The sequence below is a fragment of the Cryptotermes secundus genome, unplaced genomic scaffold, assembly GCF_002891405.2.
Source record: "Cryptotermes secundus unplaced genomic scaffold, Csec_1.0 scaffold2044, whole genome shotgun sequence".
Taxonomy (NCBI): domain Eukaryota; kingdom Metazoa; phylum Arthropoda; class Insecta; order Blattodea; family Kalotermitidae; genus Cryptotermes; species Cryptotermes secundus.
This window is the reverse complement of record NW_019726279.1, coordinates 49719-76763: the sequence shown is the minus strand read 5'-3', so window position 1 is coordinate 76763 and position 27045 is coordinate 49719. Positions and strand designations below refer to the sequence as shown.

At 40.1% G+C, this 27045-nt stretch overlaps 1 protein-coding gene across 1 annotated transcript; it reads left to right on the top strand.

Annotated features, from left to right (window-relative positions):
• Positions 1-77: 77 nt before the first annotated feature.
• Positions 78-27045, top strand: LOC111864179. The gene is made up of 16 exons (XM_023851243.2): positions 78-228; positions 6760-6810; positions 8823-9036; positions 9388-9556; positions 9942-10354; positions 11656-12011; positions 12725-12889; positions 13988-14169; positions 15566-15680; positions 16587-16725; positions 17775-17917; positions 19056-19262; positions 22229-22381; positions 23785-23939; positions 25826-26048; positions 26335-27045. Exons 1-16 carry the CDS (start codon positions 222-224, stop codon positions 26478-26480), a joined length of 2838 nt encoding a protein of 945 aa, XP_023707011.1. The 5' UTR covers positions 78-221; the 3' UTR covers positions 26481-27045.

Sequence of the window (27045 nt, the reverse complement as noted above, 5' to 3'; positions counted from 1 at the left end):
CGTGAGTAATGTACCGAGTTATATCTTCTTATCAGTCACGCGTTCTGATTAAGAGAACGGCTCGTTACGTTGCTTCTTCGGCGATGCGGAGGCAGAAGGTGAGAGTGTAAGCATTATAATCTCTGCCGTTTTACCTCAACGAAAATTACGGTCTGATATTTGTGCCACAATTTGCTGTTGTAACGCGCCGATCAGCTTTAGGATACAGTTTGGGCCTGCTCATGGGAGGTAAGTAATGTCTAATGCATTTTTACAGATAGTTTTTGTTAATTTCTTTGCAAAACGTGGCCAAAATGAACGTATAATGGGAAGTGCTTGTGTATATTTCATCTCAGAAATCGCTCAGCGCATGTAAATAAACTTTCAAGTTGTGGGCTTGTATCAATATTTGATAGGGGGAATTAAATTTCGATTCGTATCGATTTTGAAGGTCTATGACGTAATAAATTCACGTAGCTCAAATATAAAATTTTCTCTACAAGTTTAATCGCATAAGAAGCCAGTAATGAGTAAATATAGATATCATTAATATAAGAGAGACATGGAGAGCTCAGTCTATATAGTGATGGCCTACAAGTTTGACGGTCGGGGTTCGATTCCCGGCAGAGCGAGAAGTATTTCTCTTCTCCGCAGCGTCGAGACCGATTTTGGGGCCCAATCGGCCTGCTCTCCAGTGTGTGCAGAGAGGTCTTTTCTTGGGGGTAAATTGGGCGGAGCGTGAAACTTGACCACTCATCTCCATATATTGTCGACGTGAAGAAGGACGGAGCTACACCACTCCTCCATCATACAGCTTCATGACGGTGTGCTTAACTGATGAGGCACTGGAACAACTTGCCCATCATACAGCTGATCACAGACCTTTCATTTTAAATACTGTATTCAGATGTCAAGAATACTGCCTTCTCGGTGTGAGGCCTTGCAATGTAGTAAAATTGAGTGATGTCTGATGATGTTCAAACAAACTCCGTGGTTTTAGTCTGCAAGCGAACTCTATCGACCGCCTCTGTGGTCTAGTGGTTTGGGTTCCTGGGTTCGATTCCCGGCGCTACCAGATTTTCTGGGAAGTAGTGGGTCTGGAATGGGGTCCACTCAGCCTCGTTAGGATAATTTAGGAGCTATTTCAAGGAAATAGCGGCTTCGGTCTAGAAAACCGAGATAAACGGCCGTGGGGATTCGTTGCGCTGAACACGCGACACCCTCTATCCGCTAAAGTTGGCACTAACTTCGCTGACAAGCGGCGGTAGCTCGGTCGGTATAATTTAATGATGTTCAGAGTAGAAAATTTAATTTTATTCCTCTTCCTTGAAGACGAATGCAGCACATTCCTCCGAAAAGCCGGTAAAGTTCTGCCAGACTACACGGCGTCACCCCAGAAGACAACGATCTTCATAGACACACATTTTTTTATATGACAGAACCCTATTCAGTGACACGCCTTTTTCCATAGACCAAGATTGTACAATTACGTAAGGCAAAGTCCCTGTAATTATTTAAGGACAAAGCCATGAAGGTGTATGGGGGATTGTAGGTATAGCTCCATAACTTTTAACCTCAACACTAGATATAGGAGAGTCAGCTTCAGGCTCCTGCCACTTTATCCCCAGGTGCGAACTGTGTAGGAGAATATGTCCGCTCCAGAGTCGATCTCAACCCTATGGAGAAGAGAAAAATCCCTTACATCAGCCGGGAATGGAAACCAGAATCATCGGTGTACTGGCCCGCAGCTTTGTTCCTATAATTTTCTACTTGTGTGCAATTTCGTGTTACGGTAGCAATGAACTAGTTAACACACTGCACGAACGTAAGTTACGCAACAGGTTGCAAATGAAACAGCAGCCTTTTGTTTCTGTGTATCGTGTCTATTATGTGAGTACTGATAATATTTCTATATGGATATGCAAGACGTAGTATAATATGTTAAGGAAACGGTTTATGGTTCACTATTTGTGGGTGTTATTCGTGGGATACGGCGTTAAACCTCAGTCTTGACACATCATTCCATAACATATAGGACTGAAAATGAATACGGGAGAAAATGGGGGAAATAAATAGTGTGAGATTGTATACAAGTGATATGGCTTCCCGCTGAGATTTAGAAGTATACGCTAAAAGCATTATATATATAAAAAAAACTCCGTGATTTTAGTCCGCAAGCGAACTAAACCAACCGAGCGACCGCCGATTGTCGGCGAAGTTCAATGCCAAATTTTGCGGATTGAGGATGTCGCGAGGTCAGCGAAACGAATCCCCACGGCCGTTAATTTTGGTTTTCTAGACCGGAGCCGCTATTTCCTTGAAATAGCTCCTCAATTATTCTCACAAGGCTGAGTGGACCCCTTTCCAGACCCACTACTTCTCAGAAAATATCTGGTAGTGCCGGGAATCGAATCCGGACCTCTGGATCTGTAGCCAGGAACGTTGACCACTAGACCACAAAGGCGGTCCGCTAATAGCATTATAACAGTCATTAATGTAAGTTATTATTTTCGAAGCCTCAAGACCCACCCAAGTAGTCCGTGAAGTCCCACAGGTTGAGAAACACTATCATAAAGTACAGACCATTAGCTAACTTCATGGAGCTGAGCCTTTCTTCAGAAGCTGCCAATTGTGCAGCTACTCAAGTTCTTCCCAAAATTTTATGGAACCCAAAGGTTCATTACCGTGTTCACAAGAGCCCTCCACTGGTCCCAATCCTGAGCCAGATCAATCTAATCCATAAAACCTCGTCCTTTCCATCCAAGGTTCATTTTAATATTATCCATGCACCTATGTATTGGTCTTCCTAGTGGTCTCTTTCCTTCTGGCTTTCCCACCAATATCCTACATATATTCTTCTTCACCCCCATTCGTGCTATATGCCCTTCCAATCTCATCATCCTTGACTTGATCATTCTAATTATACTTGGAGAAGAGTACAAGTTATGAAGTTCCCCATTATGTAGTTTTCTCCAACCTCCTGTCACTTCATCTCTCTTCGGTCCAAATATTCTCCTCAACACCCTGTTCTCAGACACCCTCAGTCTATGTTCCTCCCTTAATGTCAGAGACCAAGTTCCACACCCATTCAGAACCACAGGCAAAATTATAGTTTTGTATATTCTAATTTTTACGTTTTTAGACAGCAGACGAGAAGACAAAAGGTTCTGGCCTGAATGGTAGCAAGCATTACCCGAGTTCAATCTCCTCTTAATTTCCCCCTGAACCAGTTTTTGATTTGTTACAGACCATTAGGAGGAAGAAATATTGATAGACCTCGAAACAAGTGGAGAGATCAATTAGGAGAGGCAATAGACCAACGAAGGGGAGCGCGGCAGCGTAGTTGGTTGAGACACTATGCTACAAGCCGGAAGGTCGTGGGTTCGATTCCCGACGTCAATGGATTTTTCAATTGACCTAATCCTTCCAGCTGCACTATGGCCCTGGGGTCGACTCACGCCTCTAACAGAAATGAGTACCAGAAAATTTCCTAGGGGGTAAAGGTCGGCCGGCGTGTAAGGCTGACCTCAACGCCATCTGTGAGACGATTGTCTAACAAATGTGGGAGCCTCGACGTCTCACAACACTACAGGTCTCCATGGCCTGTTATAGGGATAGCTTTAGCATTACGTTAAGAGAACGACAGGCCTTCTGCTGGAAGGATACCATCTGTAACGTGATTCGTTTCGTAATACCAGATTTATATTTGTAATAAATGAACATCAATGCCAATGAAATGTGCAAATTTCGCAAATAATTCATTCGAAAGATATGTGGACTCTACTGAAGTACATCTATTCACAAATATTATTAGGAAGAAACTCTCTCGGTCCTCTCTGCAGGGTTATATACGAAACATATTGCGTTAGAAATACGTACAGACAGACTGCAAATATAAGCTTATCTTGAAGTGAGAATGTGCTTATCTTTCTGGAGAGTCATGCGTCATCAGAGTCTGTATTTCAAGAAAGGTGTGTCTGTACCTCATTCTGGGCTTCTGGGGCTAACGTCACTTTTAGGATGTTCACTAATATTTATGATAGGGCGCGCCATAGCTCAAGCGGTTAGTCGCTGGCTTCCGGATCCCGGGTCTGGTCAAGTGGGATTTGTGGTCGACAAAGTGGCGCTGGGGCAGGTTTTCTCCGAGTACTTCGGTTTCTCCTGCCAATCTTCATTCCACCAATTGCTCCACAATCACCCTCACCTATCATCTGGGGCTGGTACAATAGGCCAGAAGTGGCCGCAGTACAAGGGACTTAGTCCCACCCCACTAGCAATAAAAAAAAATTTATAATAAAGGTAAGCCCATTTTAAAATGATGCCACTGACTCATGGAGTTGAGCCCTTCTTGATTAGCCGCCAGTTGTGCAGCTACTCAAGAATTTCCCAGCATTTTATGGAACCCGAAGGTTCATTACCGTGTTCACAAGAGCCCTTCAATGGTCCCAATCCTGAGCCAAATCAATCCAATCCATACCATCCCATCCTATCTCTCTAAGAACCAGCCACCTATGTACGTCTTGGTCTTCCTAGTAATCTCTTTCTTTGTGGCCTTCTCACCAATATCCTATATATATTCCTCTCCTCCCCCATTCGCGCTACATGTCCCGTCTATCCTATCCTCCTTGACTTGATCATTCTAATTATACTTGGAGACGAGGACAAGTTATGAAGCTCCTCATTATGCCACTTACTGTAGAAAAATATGTTGAACTTTTGTTACAAATATCAATTTAAAAAGCGTATGCAAATGCAACGGTTTCCAAACTTTACATGAAGATGTCCCCTCATCTCAACACATCCATTCCCGGCATGCAATGCGGGTGAACTAACTACACTGCCATTGTTGTTAACACTATTGCCAACTTCTGATGCCATTCTCACTAATTTCTCCTTTTACAGTGCGAACACAAGCTGATTATTATGCTTTAAGCAATTATTAAAATATACTCAATTACGGATAACAATGTTACGTTAACGATTATCGACTTATCAGTTGGTATATTTTATTTTATACCGCCATTCTCCTATCCTAAGCCTCGCGATCCACTTGGCAAACGGTCGCGGCACACAAATTGAGAATCACTGGCTTGACGTAAAACACACACAGGCTTAACATTTGAGGTTTTCACTGTAGTGAATATTATTGTGGTCTTCTGGTTACTGGCGCCAACAGCAACATAATTCCCCCATTTCCAGGTATTCAAACCCTGAAAATGGAGACAGTGTGTTCCTGCGAAACTTTGGTACCTATCTAGCAGAATACATTGAAATGAAGAAGTGTTATTTGGAGTCAGTGAGCAGAGGAATACCCTACACGAAATAAGAAAACGGAAGGCTAATTGGATTGGTCATGTTTTACGCAGAAACTGCCTTCTAAAAGAAGTTATTGAAGGAAAGAGAGAGGGGCGGATAGAAGTGGCCAGAAGACGAGGAAGAAGATGTAAGAAGATGCTGGATGACCTTGGGGACAGAAGAGGATATTTTCATTTGAAGGAGAAAGCTCTAGATCGCATCAAATGGAGGAACTGTTTTGGAAGAGACTGTGGACCTGTCGTCTTGACAGATTACTGATGAATGAATGAAAGCAGACTACTGTAATATGAATAAGTGAAATGCAAACTGCTGATCCTAAAGGCCTCTGATCAGAAAAGATAGATGTAAGGTCTTTAGAACACTGGGGCATGTGTGTTTTCATGCTCTTGTCTGCCGTGTCCTGTGATGGCAAGGAACTTGCGACGTCCTGAGCCCCTCTCCAGGGAATCCTTGTCGCTACCGGAGGCCCTGGCTGTAACGGCGAAAAGATGACGATGATAGCATTGCTGATGACACAAGTGATCAGATCGTTTTAATTGGGCGCTCAGCACTCCTCATGTAATGTTAAGTAAATCTGGTCACATGTTGTATGACTGCCTTTTTGTTAATTAAAAAAAAAAAATATGCCTGTATCATCATCATCATCATCATCATCACCACCATCATTGCCACCATCATTCGCAAAAGAGCCCTTCTTGAGCCATAGTTTAATTAGAAGATTCTGCCAGACTTGTCTTAATTACACCATCTGGTTTTCATTTCTTTGGATTTCGCAACAATAATTTCCTTTACAGAGCAAGGTCGTCAGCCTTGCATCATCAGATCTCCAACCTGGAGGATCAGGTCCCTGTATTTATTGTGTCCCCGTCGCCTAGTGGTCAGAGTTCTTGGCTACAGATCCAGAGGTCCCGTGTTCGATTCCCGGTGTTACCAGGTTTTCTGAGAAGTAGAGGGTCTGGAACGGGGTCCACTCAGCCTCGTGAGGATAACTGAGGAGGTATTTCATGGAAATAGCGGCTCCGGTCTAGAAAACCGAGAATAACGGCCGTGGGGATCCGTTGCGCTGACCACGCAACACCCTCTATCCGATAAAGTTGGCACTAACTTCGCCGACAAGTGGCGGTCGCTCGGTCGGCAAAGTTCGCTTGCGGACTAAAACCATGGATTTTTTTGTTTAGTGACAGGGTGGCTCAGTTACATCCTCAGGCATTGGGTTCCCTTTTCCTGCAACTCGCAGGGTTATGTTGGAGTTATTCTAACCTGCTTCCATACGGGGTAGGCCTGTATGATCTGATATAAATGACAGGCCCACGAGAAAAAAATGGGAACAAGAAGAAGATGATGAAGACGTTAATATATCCCAAACGTTCACAAACCATCTATTCAGTTTCTGTATCAACGAACATTCTAACAAGAGTTTTATTTGCAAAATTATTTAATTAATGCTTCTTGGTTTCGTTTCAGGTCTCAAGATGGAGTTCCCAGCAATCTGGTTCTCTGCAGTGATTCTCTTTGGTAAATTAAGCGATTTACTTATTTGATGAAGTGCATTAACTTAATTTAGTATTCTAGTATAAATTTATCTGAAGTTCGATAAAAAAATGAGTTAAAATATTTTACTATGTATTTCTATAAGAAAGCAGGAAATGAATGCATTATAGGAAGGTAAAGTCTATCCACCCACATGCCTCACCTCAAACAGATTTAGATGAAATTTGGCATGCGACTCTACAATATATCATATCAGTTTTATGCTGAACTGTGAAAGGACAATAAAATTGCAACATCAGCCATAAACTATAACTGAAACTGATAATGCTGTGGTCATCTACAACATGGTGGGGGGACGAGGGAAAGCAAGCCAGGCATCTGCCACGTCACCTGGATATGCTTCTGTCTTGTCACCAGAATGCAAGGCAGAATCAAGACATGAAGATAGCTAACAATCCTTTGAAAATATGACACAGTTAAAATATTTGGGAATGAAAGTAACAAACCAAAATTTGATTTAGGAGGAAATTAAGAGGTGACTGAATTTGGGTAATGCTCACTACCTTCAGTCCAGAACGTTCTACGTGTATCTTGTTGTCTACTGCCTAAAAGCGTAAAAATTAGAATATACAAAACTGTAATGTTGCCTGTGTTTCTGTATGGGTGTGAAACTTGGCCTCTGACATTAAGGGAGGAACACAGACTGAGGGTGTTTGAAGACAGGGTGCTGAGGAGAATATTTTGACCGAAGAGGGATGAAGTGACGGGAGGTTGGAGAAAACTGCATAATGAGGAGCTTCATAACTTGTACTCTTCTCCAAGTACAATTAGAATGATCAAGTCAACGATGATGAGATTGGAAGGGCATGTAGCACGAATGGGGGAGAAGAGGAATATACATAGGATATTGGTGGGAAAGCCAGAAGGAAAGAGACCAGTAGGAAGACCAAGACAGAGATGCATGGATAATATTAAAATGAACCTTGGATGGACAGGATGGGGCTTTATGGACTAGATTGATCTGGCTCAGGATAGGGACCAGTGGAGGGCTCTTGTGAACACGGTAATGAACCTTTGGGTTCCATAAATATTTGGGAAGTTCTTGAGTAGCTGCACAATTGGCAGCTTCTCAAGAAGGGCTCTGCACCCAGAGTTTGTTAGTTATAACCTCAGCACTCTGGGGTGATCAGTGAAAATAGCCTTAAACAGCCATAGATGGCTTCTGGGCAAATATTCTTAGTGATGCCCATGTTTGGTTCATGACTCTGAGTAGGCTGGTGAGTAATTATCAAACATACTGCTTCCTTCTTCAAGGTTGAAGGGAAAATAAAATGGAGACAGTATGTTCCTTCGAAACACTGATACCTATACATCAAACTAGTCACACTCCAGAAGACAGTAAACTTCACCATAAGAGTCATCAGTGGGGATATCCCCAAATCTGAACTTCAAATTTTTTTTAAAAATGAAACCAGGATAGCTCAGTTGGTATAGTGACTAGGCTATGGGCTGAACCACCAAGGAGTCAGGGTTCAATTCCTGGTAGAGGTAAGAAATATTTCTCTTCTTCATAACATCAGACCAGCTCTGGAGCCCACCTGCCCTCCTGTACAATGAATAGTTGGGTTGTTTTCCCAATGCGTAATGTGGCAGGGGTGTAAGCTGACCACTCTGGTTAAGAGTAGTGGAGCTATAACTTCGCTCCCCCATACGTCTTCATAGTGTGATGTCTAATTAATTAAGAGCATGGACAACTCTGCCTTTGCCTATGACGCATGCAAAATATTGTCACTTAAAACTGAATGAATACAGTTTCGATATACTTTTCTTGATGATTATTTACTGACCAAAATGAAACATACAAAATCTCTCTCCATGCTTGGGAATATATTTAATGTTTATTAAAATTTCAACAATAATTTTGTATCTGTGATAAATGTACATGAGCAAAATTGCAAAGACCATACTCGTATCTGAGAAATTAATGCTCTGATTGGCCAGTCTTGTTTAATATTGTTTCTTCTCTGTCTGTCCAGCATGTATGTCTAAGCTCCTGGTGACCGGGCAACAGAATGCACAGACACGAATACCTGATACTCTGATTGAGTGTTATCGGAATCAGTCACTTCGACATCCAGAGAACAGGCCGCCCATGACTATCCAAACATTCATTGACATTATCAGAAAAGTTGAAAAATACCCAAGACAAACAATGGATATCAAAGCATTAACAACATCAATATTACACAGGTGAATGTTTTAGATAAGTGCAAGCCTTCATATGTATCCTGTTCTCTCAGACTGAAAATCTAACAGTTGCTCAGACATTTACAGAACCTAAAGGATTACTGTGCTCACAAGGGTCCACTACTTGTCCCTATCCCCAGCCAGACGAATTCAGACCGCCCTTTACCACTCTATTTCTTTTAATTTTAATATTATCCTTCCATCCATGCTTAGTTCTTCCAAGTGGTCTGTTTCCTTCAGGTTTTCCAACCAAAACGCAGTACACAGTTCTCTTTCCTCCCATCTGTGTTGTGTGCACCAACCACCTTATCCTCCTAAGGCAGTGCATGTTTGATAATCCTGTGTGTACTGTAGGTTTCGACTTGATGGTATTGAAAAAAGTCATGATGTCATGGAAACAGAAGGAGTGATACCATATGCAGTTAAGGGAAACCAATTCTACAAGCATCGTCTCGTTTTGAGGTACCTTGTGCCTGCCAATGAGTACCAGTTTCCAAATGAAAGCCTGTCACAGGTTGAACTGGTAAGTAGCAACAATTTGTATTTGTTTTTACATCCTTCTTACACTGATGTAGATTGTAAACAGACTGAATAAATTATGAGTTAACCACAAATTACACAAATATAATTTATACAAGAATATGGAAACTGGATGACTGAGGGGTTGGAGTTCAAGTCTCAGTAGGGTCAAGAATTTTCTCTTCTCCTATCCAATGGGTACCAGGGACTCTTTCCCCGGGGGTAAAGCAGCTGAGGCATGAAACTGAGCACTCACCTCCAGCTAGTAGGGATAACCAATAAACTTCTGCTGGCTGATGATGATGATACTACTACTACTACTACTACTACTACTAATAATAATAATAAATAGTGGACTAAATTTGTGACTGACTTATTTCTTCTTTCAGTGCACATTACATTTCATGCTGTCTCATTCCATTGACAAAACACAACGCGGTGATGAATCGACGGTGTGTGGAAGACTGTCCGATTACAGAGCCGGAAGTGGAAATCGTACACCACGAAATTCACGATACAGAAGACAAACGGAAGAGAAAGCAGTAGCTGCAGCCAATGAGGAAGCCTCAGACACACAACAAGAATATCCAGAGTCATCCAAAGAGTCGCCTAACAGCGAGGAAGACGAGACAACGCTGGGTGCTGTAGATATTTCTCAGAGCCCAGAAGGTGAAGGGTCGGGAGATACATCAAAACAAAATGGTGAACACAATCTGAAGCAAACAGAAGAACCGCCAGAAACTTCACAAGACAGCGCACAGAAGAAGCAAGCTGAAGTGGAAGTAATAAATCAAAAAACCACGTGAGTTCCTTCTCTTTCTATTTCTACTTTGAGCAGTGTATAACAGTAGCATCGCCGATTCAATTTACGGTCTTTTGGATTTTGGGCCATGGGGATTCGTTGCACTGACCACACGGCACCCTCTATCCAGTAAAGTTGGCACTAATTTCGCTGACAAGCGGCGGTCGCTCGGTCGGTATAGTTCACTTGCGGACTAGAATCACGGAGTTTAGTTTAGTTTGTAGTAGTATTGTTTTTGAGTCACATACTGTATTTTCTTTTCTTTAATTCACTTAGAGGGGGGTGGGGTCTAACTGTGTCCACTCGGCACGGTGGCCACTGATTGGCCTATTGTCCCTGCCCCAGGTGATTATGATGATGGATAATTTGGTGGAATGAAGATTGGCAGGGGAAACCGAAGTACCCAGAGAAAATCCGCCCCAGCGCAGTATTTCTCAGGGCCCCCAGTACATACCTGTATCTCATCAAAGGACAGAAAATGGGATACTGAGAAGTGGGAAAAAAAGGCCCTTTGCAGGATCTCTGGAAATGAGAGGAGTAAAGTGAGATATCAGTCCTTTTGAGGGCTCTGATACAGGAATGTCAGCTCATGAAGAGTAATTGTCATGACCTTGGAAGCGTTTCCTCTCTTATTTAGATAGTGGGAACTTTCAATAGATGGGATATAAAATTTTGAGACGAGACAGGGATAAAATAATTGTTGAACTTATTTTTAGAAGCAATATATCAATAAAAACTTAAGAAAGAGAACATGAAGAAGCGTATTATTAATTTCATAAGCAATATATATTTGTATGAGCATAGGTCCAGGATGGTGAAGTCAGTACAGTGACCCACTACAGGCTGGACCACTAAGGGAACACAGTTCGATTCTTGTTAAGGGCAAGATTTTTTCTTTTTCACATCATCATGACCAGTTCCAGGGCCCACCCAGCCTCCTATTCAATGGGTACTGGGGGTAAAGCGTCCAGGTCATGAAGGTGACCATTCACCTCCAATTAGCGTTGAAGTCAAGGATACCTGGATCTTTACATCCATTCCCCTATACACCTTCATGGCATAGTGCACAGGAACAATTTACCTTATAAACAAATGTTCTGGCTGCTCCGCCCCAGGCTTTTATAAAAATACATGACGGAGTCTATGACTCATACCTACATTCATGTTCCATACAAATATTATGTTTCTGGACATTATCCACTGTACATAAACATAATATTTGTACTAATGTACCATCATCACAAACTTTCAGAGCTTACTCTTAGTCAGATATCTGATAAATTCATACGGTTTCTTTACAGTGACAATGGGACAAAGAGTGGGAAATTTGTCTTTGATGACGATGTCGGGTATAACCCCAATCCAAACAAGAGAGCAAGACAGGTGCTGGAACCAACGGATCCGCTCAACACTGACCGACAGATACCTCGTGTAACTGTCACTACCGTTGAAAGCGACTGCCCTGTTGAAAATGGTGTCGTAAGAACTAAATGGGGCACCGTTTCGTTAGGAGCTGTGCTAGCTGGAGTAGCAGCAGGGCTCTACCCACAACAGATCCCACTTCAAGAGTTTGTTCAGAGGACAATAAGCCCACGAACACTACCACCAGAACTCATGTCCACTGTAATTGACAATAAATTTGCTGCCACTCTTGTAGGTATGGAATTTTTTAACTTGACTGAATACAATTTTTTTGTTCAACTGATAGTTACATAGTGTTCAAGGGTATAATCAGGCATTGTTGTTGGACACTGTGGCATTTCTTTTGAAGACACTAATGTGAAATGTAAAGTATGTTTAATTTTTGACCTCTGACATGAAAATCTCAGCTCCTTTAAGCAGTGACGTGCATTCTGTGAGCTGTCTGTTGTTCGATTCCGCCTTTAGAAGTGTAAAGCGTAAAGCTGTCTTTATACCAAGACTTATACCCATTCCCTTCAAGCTGGAACTGTGTGCCAGAGCTGGCATCTTCATATTCAGGGTTACACCGCTAGTTGTAATGACTGTGAATTATGTGTATCATATTGGAAGACCATGGACCAGACTGGCTGCAAACTTTGTCAGCTGCTAATCCTATCCGTGTGTCACTGCCATGAAGACAGGCAGGTGGTGACATAATTTTAAGAAATGTTTCCTTGGCATTTATTTAATTGTTTCATTTGTGCAGTTCAAATCTAACTCAGAGGTTCACAAACTTTTATTGCAAACCCCCTTAAAAATATTTCTTAAATTTAAAGCCTCTCCCATTCCAGGGCAAATGCAAATAGATTTTACATAAAATTTAGCTATGAATATACCTTTTTTTATAGCCTCTGTGGTCTAGGGGTCAGAGTACATCTGTTCCACATTCAGTATTTTCTTTATTTTAAGGTGATTTGGCAGAGGCTGCATTGGAGCAGGGTCCCAAGAAACAAGATGATATTAAAGTTGGTCTCAGTGGTGGATGGAACAGCACACTTTTTCCGCGTTGGTATTTTAACAAGGAGAAAGATAATCATGAAATAACCGACGCCGAGATCCGTGGAGGGCTAGATGGTAAGAGGCTGACCGTGGACAGATTACTGACAGTAGACGCAGCATAGAACAAGCTCTTTTTTGTCCATCTTGGATTAGAATCTGCCCTTTCCCAGAAATGATATGTGATATCAAAATATATCCCTGTTCACATTGCTTCTTCTTAGTTTTACAGTGCTGTCTGCATAAATCAAATACAATTTTTCTTTGCCGCTTACCTCAAATGACACTGTCAGCCTTATTAACAGTATGTACAGTACTCTACAGGGTTCTACAAGCCCTGATCTAATCATGTGTGATAAGTAAATTGTCGAGGCTGATGAGGGGAAAAAGTTTGTTACTAATATTCATTAATATCGTAACATGGATTCCCAATGTTAGGCGATGGCTTGATAAATAAGTTCCTGTGAAGAAAGATTCTTGGAAAATAACTCATTGCTGGGTAACATGTACAACAATACACTACAAGAATGAGAGGTGTTTTCTATGTGGTCTGTGCAGAGTCTATATAATGACAGCCAGTAGCTAGTCGAATACCTCCACTGTGACCCCGTGAATCATAGGAGGTGACGAAAATGGGAAGTCTCAAATCTGAGACAGTAAAATATGGTTGCGAGTCAAAATGGACTCGGACCCAAGAAAGAATGTGCTTTGGAGAGCCAGCAGCATATACAAAAGACAGATCCAGAGAGGGTGCTCCACAAAAACAAGACCGTAACTGCCAAACAGTGATACTCGTAAATATCTGGTCATGAGCCCCATATGGGGCTCGACACCAAGACTTACTGACTGACTGACCATAAGTCACAATGTAACTTTGACTTTGGATTAGATCTGAGTGAGAATTAGAATTGGAGAATTAGGTCGAGTTCTGAAGGGTCAGCTGAGAAAGTCTACTAATGTTATCAGCTTGCAGAATGGATGTGGGAAGACCTTAATTAATTACCTCACCTTATCTTCATTAGATGATAGTAATGAGCATATTATCCTCGAGGTGACATATTTCCTGTTGCTGCTGAGGCTTGCAATACACAGCACAGACTTGCCAGACAGAAATGCTATATATGTGAAAACTAGACTTGCTGATACTTGATTTAAGCTCTGTTTTTAATTTTTCAGGTTTGATTTTGGGAACGCATATCGATGAGTGGAGACGCTATGTACCAGAAGGCGAATTGAAACTTTCTCAAATTCTGTCCATGTATTATTCAGAAGATGGAGTGTTCACACCTGAGTATCGTGCTTGCCGGCGCAGGGATCTCTACTCTGAAGTGGCACCAAACACAGTTATGGAGGAGCAAGTAAGAAAACGTTTTGATTTCTCGTGAGGAAGAACATAAATTGAGGATTTTTCAGAAAAAAAATCTGAGTAGAACATTTGGAAGAAATGGAGAAAATTATATGAGGGTCTTCATGATTTTTATTTGTACTTATTACTGTTGGGATACTTAAATAAAGGAAGCTATTATATGCAGTATGTGGGAAAATGAGAAATGCATAAATTATTTTGATTATAAAACCTCAAGGAAAAATCATTGTGACTTATGAGATTCTAGCAGCAGCAAACCTCAGCATTATGGTCTTGTGTTGTCTACCGTGCAGANCCCCCCCCCATGGCGTCAGTTAATTCGTAAAACAACTGCAGTAATATTACGGTAAATACTACTTCACGTGGAGCGGATGACTGATGTTTTATGTTACTTTGCTCTTTTTCTTAACAGCCCAACGAGGGCACCTCTGCCGCCAGTTTCAGCAGAAGAAAACTCCCGAAAGCTTTCTTCCTCATGGCCGAGAATTCACTTCAACATCTGGTCCTGTTTCTTCCCGGGCATTATGGCAGGGGTTAGAATCCCTTGGTCTTCTCTATTATTCAAACCACTTCTTTTTCCTCCATCTCCCTTGAACCATGTTCGCGACAAAGTGTATTGACTTTGGCTCTCTCTAAGCTTTATTCCTTCTTTCAGCAGATTGAAGCGTAGACACGTTTAGGTTTCACGTGTAACACTTCTTTCTGTGTGTACATGCCCCTTTTGTATATGTGGATACGCTTTTCTTTTCAGGGGGCTGTTATTTTTATTCAATGTGACGTGCATTCTTCATGTATTTGTGTGGAGTACCAAACCAAACACTTGGCATTCTGAGATCGAACCACCCAAACCTTATGTAACTAAACTAAATAGGTTTTCCGTGCTTTGTTCAAGTACGAATGAAAGAAAGTCGTTTAGGTTGAGGCAGCGCCATAGCTCAAGCGGTTAGTCGCTGGCTTCCCACCGCGGTGGCCCAGGTTCGATCTTGGGTCTGGTCAAGTGGGATTTGTGGTGGACAAAGTGGCGCTGGGGCAGGTTTTCTCCGAGTACTTCGGTTTCCCCTGCCAATCTTCATTCCCCCAATTGCTCCACAATCACCCTCACCTATCATATGGGGCTGGTACAATAGGCCAGAAGTGGCCGCAGTACAAGGGACTTAGTCCCACCCCACTAGCAACAAAAAAAATTACTTTCAAAATGATTTCTTAATATGTGTTACAAGGCCATGGGTTTTATATAATTCCCTCAGTTCTCTATTGGTCGTGATTCTCCAAACTCCTCAACCGGTTACTGGTCCACAAACCTTCCTCACAGTTTCACCTTCTGCATACTTATGATTACCTTATCCTTGCATCACAACTGGGTTTAACTTTGTTGTGCAAATTTCTAGACTTTCAGATTCACTATGGTTCTTGACCAGCAGTCAATAAGCTCAGCCAGTGTAGATGACGCCCGTGTCAAAAAATTTGCAGAAACTGCCGTCAGGAAGCTGGGAACCTATTTGCGTATGTATATATCACCCCACTTGGTGTACAATAGTGGAATGCCAGTTGAAAATGTTATAGAGGCATCTAGTAGTTTCCACCCCTACAATTTCCGCTGATTCACTCTTACATATTACAACCCTCGAGACACACTTCATAATCATGATTTCCCTTAATATGTACAATGTGACCCTCAAAAATTCTGGAAAGAGAGCTTGATAGAGTAATAATAATAATAATAATAATATGTTTCTGGACATTATCCATCATCATGTTCTTATTTTAAACACAACGTTTCAGAAACTGGATTCTGTCTCCATCTTGATATAAAACCTATTCAGTTGGGCCCAACTGATAGAGCCAGCCCCTATCTCCTGAAGATAGAAACAGAAGCCAATCTCTAAAACGTTGTGCTTTAAGTAAAAACATCACTGTTCCTTATCTAACTGTATTAACAAATTCTGGGTTACAGCCCCTGCTCTCAAAAAGTTCATTACTAAGTCAATCCGTTCATCTCTCTTTTTAACACTTCTCAGAAATCTCACATTCAATAGCTGCATTTTACTTTTGTTTCATTGATATGGGCAAAATTATATATACTTTAAAAGAAGCAACTAAATCTTGAGCTTCATAGATCACTTTTAAATTGATACTGTCCTCTGCTTCAATTACTGGTTGATCCTGTAACTGCTTCTTGATACTGTTGTGTTTCTTATTGTAATCTTCTGGGTTACAGCACCATGTTATAATTTGATGCGTGGGTACCACCATTTCAGAGGAACATAATGTATGTATATATATATACAGTGCTCCAAAATGGTGGCCCTCATCTACCGGGCTACATGGTACCATAACCCAGTAGTCCATAGTGTGATTTATTACTGCCATGAAGGCCTCAGATCTTACATGTATTTTCTTTTATTTCAGCTCAAATTTATGAGAATCCGTGTAAAATAAAAAGCACCACCACTCGAGATGCACTCCCTCCAACTCTATCAATGTATACCAATGTAACAGTTGTAATTGACAGAAATTGGGATTTCAAATCCATCAAGAATATTCTATAGTAAGTATGAGTCAAAAAATAAGAGGAGTTTGCAGAAAACTGCATAATGAGCTTCAGAACTTGTATTAAATATAATTAGAATGATCAAGACAAAGAGGCTGAGATGGGCAGGACATGTAGCACATGAGAGAGAACCAGAATGCATACAGGGTTCTGGTGGGAAAACCAGAAGAAACCAATATGAAGACCCAGACATAGATACAAGGATAATTATCCTGTTTCTTTACGATCCATTTTAATATTATAATATTAAAATGGATCGTAAAGAAACAGGATGGAGTGTATGGTATGGGTTCAAGATAGGGACCAGTGGCAGGCTCATGAGAACATGGTAATGAACCTTAGGGTTCCACGAAGTGTTGAAAAATTCTTAGATAGCTGAACAACTGGTGGCTTCTCAAGAAGGGCTCAGCTCTATGGACTTAGTTAGTTAGTTACGTATGAGTCAGAGATTACAAAACATGGGATGAGCATCCATCAGTAGATACGGGGATCAGCCCATCGCAAGGGCTCCTACCTACACATAGAACAACATTAACACAGAAGAAACGCACACAATACAGAAATCCATGCCTTGAGTGGGATTTGAACCCACAATCCCAGCGTTCAAGCGAGCAAAGACAGCTCATACCCTAGACCACGTGGCCACTGTGATCAGCATAACATTAGGATACAATGAAATTAAACGGTGGAGCAATATGTTAAAATGGTATTTATCTCTGGAAATATTTGTAAGATAAGTTGAACAGAAGTTAGGATGTATGATCTGAGAGTCACTGTACCAAGGTTTTCTTTCATTTTCTCTTCAGCTGAAGACATAAATAGATCCAGTTTCTGAAATGTAGTACCTTTAATAAACTCAGACAACATACAAGATCCAAAGTAATAGTTTTAAGCAATATAACTAGAGAGGTGACATATAATGGCTTGTTCATGGTTCTCTGTTGCATTGATCACACTTAACATAGATATGTCATGTAATACTGACTCACTCTGCTAAGTGCAAAATATTGTTATAACGTTTAATAATAATTTCTGTACTACTGCAGCAACTTGGCAAATGACCTTGAACTTGGAGAATATGGAAGTCGAATGACAGTGGTCGATGGAAAGAACAGAGCGCCATTCCTTATTGATGCAATGTATTCGCTTGATGTTGACACAAACTTCACTGAGTCTGCTTACATCACTCGTAAGTTTCATGCTCTCTTTCAAATATTACCGAGTCTTTCTTTTACATTACTTCATTACTTTTACAATTAAATATATAACTTAATTACAGTGGAATCTCATTTAATATTTAATATAAGTTTTTCCCTCATTTCACTTTAATTTCAGTCATCTGAAATTAATAATACCACTGTTAAATTTCTTCCATTCAGTTTGGCGCTCATGCCAACCACTACACAAAAAGCAAAAGAACTTAAATTCAGGCATCACTAAATATATTTGGCATGAAAAGTATTTAAATTATATAACTAACTTCATAGTATGCAATCTTACTAGGAAGGTTTTTTGTTCCTGACCCACTTTAGAATTTCCTGCTTTTATGGAACCCAAAGTTTAATTATTACGTTCATGCAATAATGTGATTCTAACCTGATAAAAAATTATCTTTCCATCTACTCCTCACTTTTCCAAATGAATATCTTTCCACCAGTTACTGGTGATAGCTCAGTCAGTACAGTGACTAAGCTATGAGCTGGATGACTAAAGAATCAGGGTTTGATTCCCAGGAGGGCCAAGAGATTTTTATTTTCCTCATAACATCCAGACTGGTTCTGGAACTCACTCAGCCACCTGTACAATGGTACCAGGCTGTATTTTCCTGGGGCTAAAATGGTAGGGGCATAAAGCTGACTGCTTGCCTCCACCTTGGGCAGAGGTTAAGAATGCTGTAGTTATATCTTCACTCCCCCCTACATCTTCGTGGCATGATGCTTAACTAATTAAGCCCAAGTACATAACTTTACCTGATACTGGCGTATTTCGCAATTCTTTAATCTGTGTTCCTTATTTTGAAAAAATCAAATCAGGTTTTATGAGATCACCTTGCTCCCTGTCTGTCCTTCTGTCTGTCTGTGTATTCCCCTTAATTTTTGTTAGGGGGCTTGTGAGATCGCCTCGCTGTCTGTGTAAGTGTGTCCATGTATCCCCATAGTATTTTTGTTTCCTATGTGGTCAATGCTGTATCAAATGAAAGCATATGATCTGTTCTTCCCAGAACTTGCTTATTTATTAAATGCTTTTATGGCTAAAAAAGTCTGAGTCTCATAACGTTATTATGGAACCACTGCATACCAACTGACCCATCTGCTAACTCTTTCCAGATGAAGGAGGTATGGATATTCCTAGAGCACTTGAGCAAGAGCTCAAGAGGAGCATGGAAAATCTCCTGAAAGCTGAGAAAGAGACTAGAACAGCTGGAGGGAGATCAACAGTTATCTTGTTCATTCCGCGAGATGTCATCAATCTCAACAATAATGATTTGACAATCGCAAAGGAGCAAATAAAGTATTTTAGGGAATATCTTCCAGGTTTGTATGTTACAATGCCTTTGTGTAAGTTGACTATCACAGTCTCTCTACTGACGCTACAGCCCCATCTCTTATATATCATGATGTGTATACCAATTGCTAGGCAACGAATTTCTTTTATTGCTAGTGGGGTGGGACTAAGTCCCTTGTACTGCGGCCACTTCTGGCCTATTGTACCAGCCCCAGATGATAGGTGAGGGTGATTGTGGAGCAATTGGTGGAATGAAGATTGGCAGGGGAAACCAAAGTACTCGGAGAAAACCTGCCCCAGCGCCACTTTGTCCACCACAAATCCCACTTGACCAGACCCGGGATCGAACCCGGGCCGCCGCGGTGGGAAGCCAGGGACTAACTGCTTGAGGTATGGCACGGCCTAGGCAACGATTTGATAAACACATTACCAAGAATCGTACGCATGCAACAGAAGGACGTTTATTGCTATATAATGGACCGGTAAAAAACGCCTCATTAACATTAAAGGCTGTGTTTTCTGTGTGGTCTGTGATGAGGGGTTATAAAAGGACACAGTCAGAAGATGCGACCAAGTAGGAGTAGCAGCAGAATAGTACAGAACAGAGTTCAGTTCAAGACGACGCTAGCCTGCCGGAATATGAGCCTTGAACTAAATTGAGTTGGCAGTTACAGAAAAACGGCAAGAATGAAATTAAGCTGTGAAAAGATGGCTTCCTGTGAAATTTGAAGTTATGGTGAGACTGTGATGAAATCCGTTGCCAGGATGACTAGTGAAGACTGAGAACCCTAATGAGTGTGTAATGTTGAATTGTAAAATGGGTCGAATAGCGATAGTGCTGTACTGCCTGTAGTCCCGGGTTGTGCGTGTGAATAAAGTGTCAAGAAATCCAATCATCCAATCCCAAACCCCCGTCTATAAGTCACTAATACATGTGACAACAGAAAAACGATTTTTTGTTTTTGTTTCCTACTGTGGACCTATTACAGAACACCCAAAAATATTAGGAAATATATTACATACTCTTGCAAACATCTACTGTTGTCATGCCTGTTAAAGCAACGAGCAAGTATTGTGGTAGAGGTTTTGTATGTGACTTAAATCCTCATTCCCAATCTTCTTTTAATTACATGAGTAAACTTTAATTCCTTAATTTGACTGTTATTCCTTCATTAATGGCTTAGTCACTACACATATTGTGATGCTGACAATGATAGAAACCATATCCTATATGAACAAAGGTTATTTCTGCTTGTGTATTATATCATTTTTAAAAATTAAGTAAGAGCACCTCTTAGATTCATAGTCAGACCTTCACAAGGCCCTAATACTACACAGATTGGTGAGGCAGTAATTCTGTAAGCTTGTATCTGAGATGTTTGAAGTTGTGGAAATATTCCCTTTATTAAACATGTCATAATTTGGTAGATGTGAATATCTCTTTTGGCTGCCTTAATGAGTGGTTCAAGTCAAACCTGCTAACCCTAAACTTCAGCAAAACTAAACATGTACAATTTGCGGCTAAGTCTTGTCCTAATACCGGAGTTATGGTTAATTATTGCAATAATGTGATCCCAAACAGTACCGAGGTGAAGTTCTTGGGTATAATTGTTGAAAGCACGTGTACTTGGAAGGCCCATATATCCCAACTCATACCTAAGTTGTGTAAGGCGTGTTATTCAATGAGGGTTGTTAAACCCATCATGCCTACCGAAACATTAAAAATGATTTACTATTGTTATTTTCATTCACTTTTAACCTATGGAATTATCTTCTGGGGCAATACCTCGTTTAGTGTACAAATTTTTAGAATTCAAAAAAGAATAATTAGAATTATGAGTGGGCTAAGAGCAAGGGATTCCTGTAGACAAGCATTTAGGGATTGGGGGATTTTGCCACTCCAGTCCCAATATATATTTTCTTTATTGATATTTGTTGTAAATAATAAGGGTCTATTCCATACATCAACACAGATTCATGGTCTCAATACAAGGCGCGGTTTAGATTTATATTGCCCTCAGACAAATTTAACAGTTCATCAGAAGGGTCCTTATTGCTATGGAATTAAACTTTTTAATTGTCTCCCATTAAAAATAAAGGAAGTAGTACATGATAATAAGGTATTTAGAGTGGCCTTAAACGCCTTTTTAAATTCAAAATCCTTTTATACTTTGGATGAATATTTTGGTTGTATAAATGAGTAGTAATTTACTATGTTCATTCAATATTGCATGCATTGTTTGGATGTGCAGTTGTACATTCAAGGATATTGCACTGATACCTGCATTGTATATAGCAAGCTTATACCTTGACTGGTTTTATTTGGTATTGAACATGTAAGATATAATCTCCAACTTGACTGGTATGCCATGTAACAAACATACCTCATTATAGTTGATGGATGTTGTGATCTTTTATGGTTTGAGATATATAAGCTACTAAGTTGAATGAATTTATTATGTAATGTGTTTTTATTACAATTTTAACTTATTTTATTTACAATTAAACATGGTATAGTGTTATGTATATTTTAGGTTGATGTATATTTTATGTTGACTAGTTCCATTGTTGGAGCATTTGTTGAAGATATTTGACTTGTTCTGTGTCCAGTGGTGTTGGCCTGTAATTGGATTTGCTTGAATGCAATAAATACTATACTATACTTGAAAGGATTCTGACGATGGTGTATACTGTATTTCTTTTTGCTTATTTTGGACTTCACACATCGTCTGGTATATAAAAGACAAAAAAAAAAGGTCCAGTGATTGAGACTAGCTCTTTCTAAGGGGCCAAACTGAGTAGGTTTATCCTTCCCTATCCACCTGAAGATGGAGACAGATCCAGTCTCAGAAACGTCATGGTTTTTTTGTCTTCTATATACCAGACGATGGGTGAAGTCCAAAATAAGCCAAAAGAAGTACATGTCATAATTTTCTGTGATGAAACTATTCCACTCGTCACAATTGAAGGGATAATGATTTTAATTTTATTTCAGATGTTAAGTTCCTGTATCTGGCTCCTGGAAACAAAGAGAATTACAGGGAACTAGTTGACAATCCTTCAAATGATGTGTTTACAATTCCATCCCAGATAAATGAAAATGATATAACCACAATCTGTGATCCACTTATTGACAGGATTAAGAAAGGTAAGCAGTCCTCACTTAAGCAGGAATCTCAGTTCATAACTAAGCATGTTTGTGTAATAGTGATGCTGTAAAGTATTTCAGAATGAAATTATGGCGATTTTCCACCCTTCCGAGATATATCACCATCAGATTTTAGTGTCGTAATGCAGTGATTAAGGTTAGGTTTCCTTAATGGACCACATAGATAGGAACCCTCACTGTCATGCGTGTCTGATGACATAAAGAGATCCAATTTTTGATATGATATGTTTTGTTTAAAAACGAACAGATAATGCTGAAAATATTCAAACTTATGATTATGCTATAGATTTGTATTTTGGAGGTACCTAGTTCAAATTTCAGTGAAACAGAACTGCTACATGACAAAAAATATCAATTTCTAAACAAATGTGGTACAAGAAAAGGCATTATATGAGCATGAAAGATAGTTATTACACAGTCTATCAAGGATATCAGAGAATATAGACGGTCAAGGTAGCTGAGCAGTCTAAGGCATGCACTGTCTTCGCTTGCTCGGAAGCCGGGATCGTGGGTTCTCACTCAGGGCATGGATGTTTGTGTGCGTTTTTCTGTGTTTGTCTATAGGTAGAGGCCTTGTGACAAGCTGATCACTCACCCAAGGAGTCCTACCGAATGTGTAAGATCTAGAAAAACCGAAGTGAACGGAGTTCATGGAGGTAGGCCTAGGCCCACTGGGGCTGTAGTGCCAAGAAAAAAAAATCAGAGAATATAACAATAAGTTCATATTAATCAATTAATTTTTGATTAATTACTTAATACTGGTGTATTCACACTACATGTTTTTACTAACGTTGGTCATGTTCAGGTGACTCTAAAACATTCATAACAGGTACATGCAGCACAATAGGAGGAAGTATTGATCAGCACAGAACACATGGGCGCATAGACAAGGGCATACCCACAAAATTGAGCTTATGGATGGAAGCGCAGCAGTCTCATCAGCAATTTTAGAGTCACCTGAAGATGACCAATGTTGGTCGAAACACATAGTGTGCATACACCAGTGATGCAGAAGAGATATTAACGTTTAAAAACTTTTAAAGTTTTTAAGAAGCGAGTTTCATGTGAGACAGATGTTGACTAATGGGAATATATGTGCGATGTGCAACAGGATGATATGATGCAATATGAGTATTATGATCACTCATGTGTTCATAGCACAGTACTTAAGCACATGGACGNGAATGATATGATGCAATATGAGTATTATGATCACTCATGTGTTCATGTTTTACAGCCACACATGGATTCATTTTCATAGCATAGTACTTAAGCACATGGACAAAGTTACGTTCCATAACCTCATGGTACATCATATTCAGTATTTAACATAAATTGATACGTATTCCTTAAACCTCTAAGACTTATATTTACTTTCCTAGTTTCACTGCGGCTGACTAACCCAGTGTGTGGAAGTGACTGGCAGGGAGAAAGTTATCAAACTGCTGAGTACATCCACTCTGTGAAGCAAATGGGAGTCAAATATCATCGACTCCATCCAAACTACTTCTACGGAGTGTCATCAGCTGTAGTCACAGTAAGATTCATTCTTCGTTCGGGCAGTATACTGATCACACAACATATCACATGACGTATTATTCAGTTATCGTTCAATAGCAGTAGTGATATTCAATTATCATTTGAACATGAGTTTATATGCAGTACAATTTTGTAATTTGATACATGCTGTAAAACTCACTTTCTAAAACTTATTTAAGTCCTTCCGTTACAGTTCTATTTATCTCTGTATCTGACATGTGTAATTAATTACCGGTTTTTATTTTGAAGAACAAATGAATGGAGTACTGTACTTATTTACTCACTCACTCCTTGACTCTATGGTTCTCTAAGAACTAGAGCCTTTCTTTACAGCACATGCCCATCCTTTTCTATTATCTATCTTTCAAAAGCATGTCTTCAGTTTCAGCTCTCATATATCATTCTCTGCATCTTCTAGTCATATCAATTTGCACCTTCCCACTTGTCTTCCAACTTCTGGATTACTTTTAAAAAAAAGTCTTAGCTGCTCTTGTTTGATCCATTCTGATCACATGCCCTAACCACTCCAGCCTTCTTCTATCATCCACTACCGAATCACAGTTTCTTCACAATGACCAGCGTCCTGACAGGTTGCGATTACGCAAACAAATTCTAAAGGGTTCTGACTATGGTGTACGACAATTAGGATTAATGGATTTTTGGACCTTGTCCATCATTTGGTATTCTAAAGAACACTAAAGAACACAACGTTTCGGAAACTGGATATGTTTTCATCCTCAGGTGAGGGGGTGGGAGACACCTACTCTGTTGGGTCTGTTAGAATGAGCCCATCCCAGTCACTGGACAACACATGTCAGTAAATTAAAGTTTTATATACACTTGGTTGTGGACTTACGACCGGCCGCACTTACGGCCACAAAAAAAAAAGAAACATAAAAGATGATTAAAATGTAAAAGTTTTTAAAAATAAATTATAGAGATTATATAAAAATATTAGAAAGGTTAAAAAATACTGTTAATAAATATATGGCCGATATACGACCAGATCGACGTACGACCTGTCAGTCAAAACGGAAGTCGGTCTTAAGTCGATGACCAAGTGTGTGTGTGTGTGTGTGTGTGTGTGTGTCTATATATATATATTTGAGGTCAGAATTTGTCAGTGGAAGATAAATCACCTTGGTTTGTTGGATTTAATTTCCACTTCCTCCTCTATCTTAGTTTCAAGTCTGTAAATGTATTATCTCATTTTTATTTCAATTTTTCCTGTTATCTCCCACTGACAAATCCTGATCTCAGGTACATATATATAACTGCAGCTTATTGCCATAGAATGCGCAGTGATTGGGATCAACTCTTTCTAACAGACCCAATAGATCTGGCGTCTCCAACACCCTCCACTGAGGAAGGAATCGGGTCTAGTTTCCAGAACCTTGTGTTCGTTAGAATAACAGATGATGGACTATAGTCCATTCGCGGAGACGAGAGAGTCCTCGTAAACATATGCACGCGGTATCTCCTTCGCTCTTTGAATGAAATCATGCAGCGATCACGTGATGCGTGTACCGTTGCAGGGGTGTCCAAAGTTCACTCTTCAGTCTGAATGCAGGTTAACGTGCGTCTGAATGCAGTGAGTACACTGAAGTAACTGCGCGCTTTGTCCACTCCTTCCTGTCAGCTGTGGCGACGCGGGGCTTGCTTTGTTTACGCTGTCTCGTCTCCGCTAATGGACTATAGGTCCAAAAACTCATTAATTCTGATTCTGCTTATTCAGTTACTCATCTAAGGTGCAGTGACAGTTACTCTATGATTTCATTACACCCTCCTTCAAGTAACAGTCATTTAAATGTATTTTCCAGCCAGACAGTGCGCCATTTAAATTCAGATACAAGGAGATAAGTTTTCTAAATGTTTTTGTTCCAGGTTTCACGCACCAATAACGATGATTTGAGAGTCTGTTATTCAAGAAAGTATGAACAGCCTGAAAATGCTACAAGTGGTATCACATGTAGACAGACACAGTCTGAGGATGTTGAAATCAAGCTTGACAATCCTTGTGAAGGGTTTGAGTTTATTTCCCAATGTCCACCACTATACATTTCAGTTATATCTGATACCATGGTCCAACAGCCTAGCTGTAAGCACGGTAAGAACATGTTCAGATTGTAATACAAATGCTTGCACCGTCTTCCTTCAATTAATAATTTCTAACAAATAATTTTACTGCTCCTTAGTATGGTTACAGAGATAAATCTCTATCTCACCTTTTTGCTAAATAAATGGCCATGCCATTTCTCACAGTTCCCTGTGCACTTGCATGTTAATATACAGGAATCCCCCAACTGACATGAAATTGTCATCATTGCAAGTGGGATAGAACACACCTATTACTGGAAATTAAGTAAAATATTTTGTTTGTTTTTTTATTTCAGATTGTGTATATCCTCACAATGTTCAGTACACAATTAAACACCAAGGACTCGGCTGCACGGCAGGAATTGGTCGTTTCTTGAGCGATCCACAACTGATTTCATTTGCAGTGACCCTCATACTGCTGCTCAAGTGTCTGTTTTCATAACTGATGTGTGCAACTGAACCAGAAGGATGTTTATTTAGAAGTACAGTTCCTCTTCTTAAGAACATTTCCATTTTATATGGGTTGATGGAAGAAAGGTTCCTCCTTCCTTTCTTTCTGCAGACTTTCCCTTTTGAATTTTTGCCAGCTCTTTATTGTCTTCCAGTAACCGACTAAACCATCTTGCTTTGGGTCATCCCACATATCTCTTCCCTTCAAATTTAACTATAATGTCCTCTCTGATAAACTCATTCTCTTCGTTCTTTTTACATCACCAAACCACTGCAATCATTTATATTCTATTAACAAACTTCTTCCCCAAACATTTTATTTTTCATTCTCTTTTTGTTTTTCTCCTAGCACTTCTCAGAAATTTTATATTTAGAAATATAATGCTTTTAGTACATATTTTTCGTGTTATGTGATAGTTTGTAGAAACTGACACAGCAAAAAGAAAAGGGAAGCTAAGCCTGAAACAAGTTATGGAGGTTCATGGGGTTGTGAGAAATGAGTACCACGAATCTTCCTGGAGGTAAAGGGCGGCTAGTGTAAGTCTGAAAACCTCACT

What these genes read in the sequence shown, in the direction of transcription:
- LOC111864179 (XM_023851243.2), top strand. An exon ending in CTCTGCAGTGATTCTCTTTG is followed by an intron (nt 6,811 to 8,822) that starts GTAAATTAAGCG and finishes CTGTCTGTCCAG; the next exon opens with CATGTATGTCTAAGCTCCTG. An exon ending in TGTCATCAGCTGTAGTCACA is followed by an intron (nt 23,940 to 25,825) that starts GTAAGATTCATT and finishes TTTTTGTTCCAG; the next exon opens with GTTTCACGCACCAATAACGA.